The sequence below is a fragment of the Morone saxatilis genome, unplaced genomic scaffold (assembly GCF_004916995.1).
Source record: "Morone saxatilis isolate NCDOM2014 unplaced genomic scaffold, NCSU_SB_2.0 Contig23, whole genome shotgun sequence".
Lineage (NCBI taxonomy): Eukaryota > Metazoa > Chordata > Actinopteri > Moronidae > Morone > Morone saxatilis.
Window position 1 is genome coordinate 13,845,532 of NW_023339796.1, and position 3,451 is coordinate 13,848,982.

Below are 3,451 nucleotides of genomic sequence, written 5' to 3' on the forward strand. Positions count from 1 at the left end.
CGTAAACTATTAATGTCACATTTTAGCATCACCCTGTGGGCTTGAGAGAAATTGTTTGCGGGAGTCACATGTTTTCTCCTGCTTCTCTACACATGCTTTGTGGCTTTGCTCTGTGAGTGCTTTGTCTCTGTGGTGAATGTTCTCAATTTGTACTCCAGTGAGCCAATTAAGTTTCTATTTATGATTCATGACCTTTTCCTGGATATCCCCTGCTACCAGATCTGAAAGGATGCCATAGTATATAGAGAAAAATAACAGTGCCATACTCCTTGCTCTCCATCCTCAGGTCATCTTACAGTTTAGAGAAGGTCTACGTTGAAGGTGGCAGCCATGGTGTTGATTCTGGGCAGAAGGATGAACAGGGAGGAATCTGGGATCAGAGATTCACCAGCTGTCAAACGCAAGGTACTGACAAACAAACAAACAAACATTTTCTACCTTGCAGCTTTTGTCTCAACTGATTCAAATCACATTTTCAAATCTTTTTCTCCTCAGGTGTTTGAGGTTGACTCCAAAACTTTAGCCAGCCCGGATGTGTTGGACTTCTGCTCCGGTTCGTCCCACTCCGACGGCATCCTGCAGGTCTTCAACGAGTTTCGCGACTGCCGCCTGTTCACCGACGTTGTGATCAGCGTGCAGGGCCGCGAGTTCCCCTGCCACCGTGCCGTGCTCTCGGCCTGCTCCTCCTACTTCAGAGCCATGTTCTGCAACGATCACCGCGAGAGCCGCGAGATGCTGGTCGAGATCAATGGCATCCTGGCCGAGGCGATGGACTCCTTCCTCACCTATGTTTACACCGGCCGCGCCAAGATCACCACCGAGAACGTCCAGTTCCTCTTCGAGACCTCCAGCCTCTTCCAGATCGCCACGCTGCGTGATGCCTGTGCCAAGTTCCTGGAGGACCAGCTGGACCCGTGCAACTGCCTGGGCATCCAGCGCTTCGCAGATGCCCATTCCCTGAAGCATCTAGCCAGCCGCTGCCGCAGCTACACCCTGGCCAACTTCTCAGAGGTGGCGCAGCATGAGGAGTTCCTCGACCTACACAAGGAGGAGCTGGAGGAGTACACCGGCAGTGATGAGCTGTCCATCGGTAAGGAGGAGGTGGTGTTTGAGGCGGTGATGCGATGGGTGTACAATAATGTGGAGCACAGAAAGCCCATGCTGAAGGCCCTGCTGCAGAATGTGCGCCTGCCCCTTCTGCACCCCAACTACTTTGTCCAGACAGTGGAGGGAGACTTGCTCATCCAGAATGCTCCAGAGTGCTACCAGCTTCTCCACGAGGCCAGGCGCTACCACGTGCTTGGGAATGAAATGATGTCACCCAGAACTCGTCCACGCAGGTAACTGAAATGTTGACTTACTCGTTGTGAGGAATGACAGGTAATCTGACCTAAGTAAGTTGTTATCTACATAAGGAAACAGTCAGTAGTTCATCAATCAGTCACAACACCCCCCCTTGTTGTGCACCACTTCTTTTCTATTAAAAAAGAAAGCAGACTTGTTTGATCTTTTCTGAAAGCCTTTCTGTCTGGTTGGCTTAAAACACATATTCCACTGGATGACAGAGGTCAGAGTGAGATAAGAAAATATGTTTTTAAGCTGGTAGTTGATCTTTAATCCCGCACTGTATAGCCAGAGGTTACAACCTGCGCGTGAACTGCTCATGGCATTGTTGTTGCATCTGTGCGTGAGAGAGAGAGAGAGAAAGAGAGAGACAAGGAGTGTTGTTGTGCTGAACAGACAAGTGTGTCATTGACTGAGCCGTGTTTTGTAACCCTATTTTGAAATGGAAATGATAATGAGGGAGGCAGGGCATGTCCGTACAGAGACTGGTAAGTTGGGGAAAAAAAATGATGTGAGGCAAGAAACAGCAATCATGAAATGTCGAGTCTTGTTATCATACCAGCAGTCTAACTCACCTTGCTGATGCGTTCCGGCTTTTTAAATGTCCCTGATCTAGATCTGATCTAGAGCTGCAATGATAAGGCGACTCATTAATTACAATCGACAGAGAAATTGCCAACTATTTTGACAAACATTTTAGTTAAGTAAGTCATTTTTTTTATCAGAAAATGCTGTTTTCAGACTCTCAAATATGGAGATGTCCCGCTTTTTTTTCTGTTTTATATCACATTAAACTAAATATCTTTGAGTTTTGAAATGACAAAACAAGATTTTGAAAGAATTTGGACTTTAAAAAACTGGGCACTGGACATTTTTCACTACTTTGTGACGTTTTATAGACCAGAAGATTAATCTAGAAAATAGTTGGCAGAAGAATCAATAATGCAAATAACTGTTAGCTGCAGCCCTAAAATGGTGTCTTATTTCCGATCTCCTTTTGTTTGTAGAGTGTCCAGTTAGATGTGGTGTTTGAGAAAAGGACAAAGGCTGGCGGTGACTGAAAACGTATGAATGAGACACAAAAGCGACCATATGGTAGCCTTCTGTGCAGCCAACAACAGTGCAGCTGCCTATGTGTGTCAGACCTGCTGTAAGGTTTTAAAGTGTTGGTGAACGGTTGTCAGTTATTAAGGCTGTGGGATATATATTGAGGTTAGAGAGGTAGGTGTATTGTGTCAGTATCCAGGCAGATCTGTTCGGATCAGCAAGCCAATCAGACAGTTAGTCCCTGCACTGTCAGCTTCGTTAGCCCTGAGGGCCAAATCCGCTTCTGCTCAAAACAGATGCCTGCTTCTCCCCTTTCGGTGTCTACAGCGGGGCTTTTTCTCTTTTAGAAGCCTTTTAGAATCAAATTATTCACACACACACACACACACACACACACACAAACACACACACACACAAGACTGTCTCTTAAATGTATACAAGCCTGTGAAACCAACCTAATTCGTACCTGCATCTGATCTTCACTCTGTCACAAACAGACAGAGAAATGTGGGGGAAAGTTCAAAGAAACATACCTTCGTGCCACATGTATGCTGACAGTGGTATCTGGAATGTTCTGGATTTTTTTTTTCTCAATATAGATGAACTACTTGTAGTCTTTATACGGCGTCAGTATTTTTTGAATTGTACAATAAGAAAAGAAGCTGTTGTTAATTAACTCCCCCGTAGGAAATGCGGTCATATCCACGGCATGTGTTGAACAGCCAACAATAGGAAAGCTTTGTGATCATGGAAATTCAGCTTAGGTCTAGCCCCAAGTGTGTTTTTGTTGAACCTAGATTGAGACCTTTTAATGTAAGCTGAACTTTGATGATAAGTGAAGATATTCCTGTGGAAACCGCAACTCCGTTCATGTCTTGGCACAAATGTCTGCCTTCTGTAATTACAAATGTGTTTACATGTGTATATTTATATGTCCTCAACCTTTGTATAGGCCTACATATATAGGGTATTTCAATTAGATACCACGTCTGTAATTTAAACATGTTCTTCTTGTGTTTTTGTTTATACATATATATGTTGTTATCCCCCCCCCCCCCCC

At 44.8% G+C, this 3,451-nt stretch overlaps 1 protein-coding gene across 1 annotated transcript in view; it reads left to right on the forward strand.

The window, feature by feature from the left end:
• Positions 1-3,451, forward strand: part of klhl24a (kelch-like family member 24a) — a 17,389-nt gene that overhangs the window by 1,460 nt on the left and 12,478 nt on the right. The window contains exons 2-3 of the mRNA XM_035670066.1: positions 287-405; positions 496-1,340. Coding sequence (XP_035525959.1) covers positions 331-405; positions 496-1,340 — 920 coding nt within the window. The 5' untranslated portion in view covers positions 287-330. The remainder of the gene's footprint in view (positions 1-286; positions 406-495; positions 1,341-3,451) is intronic.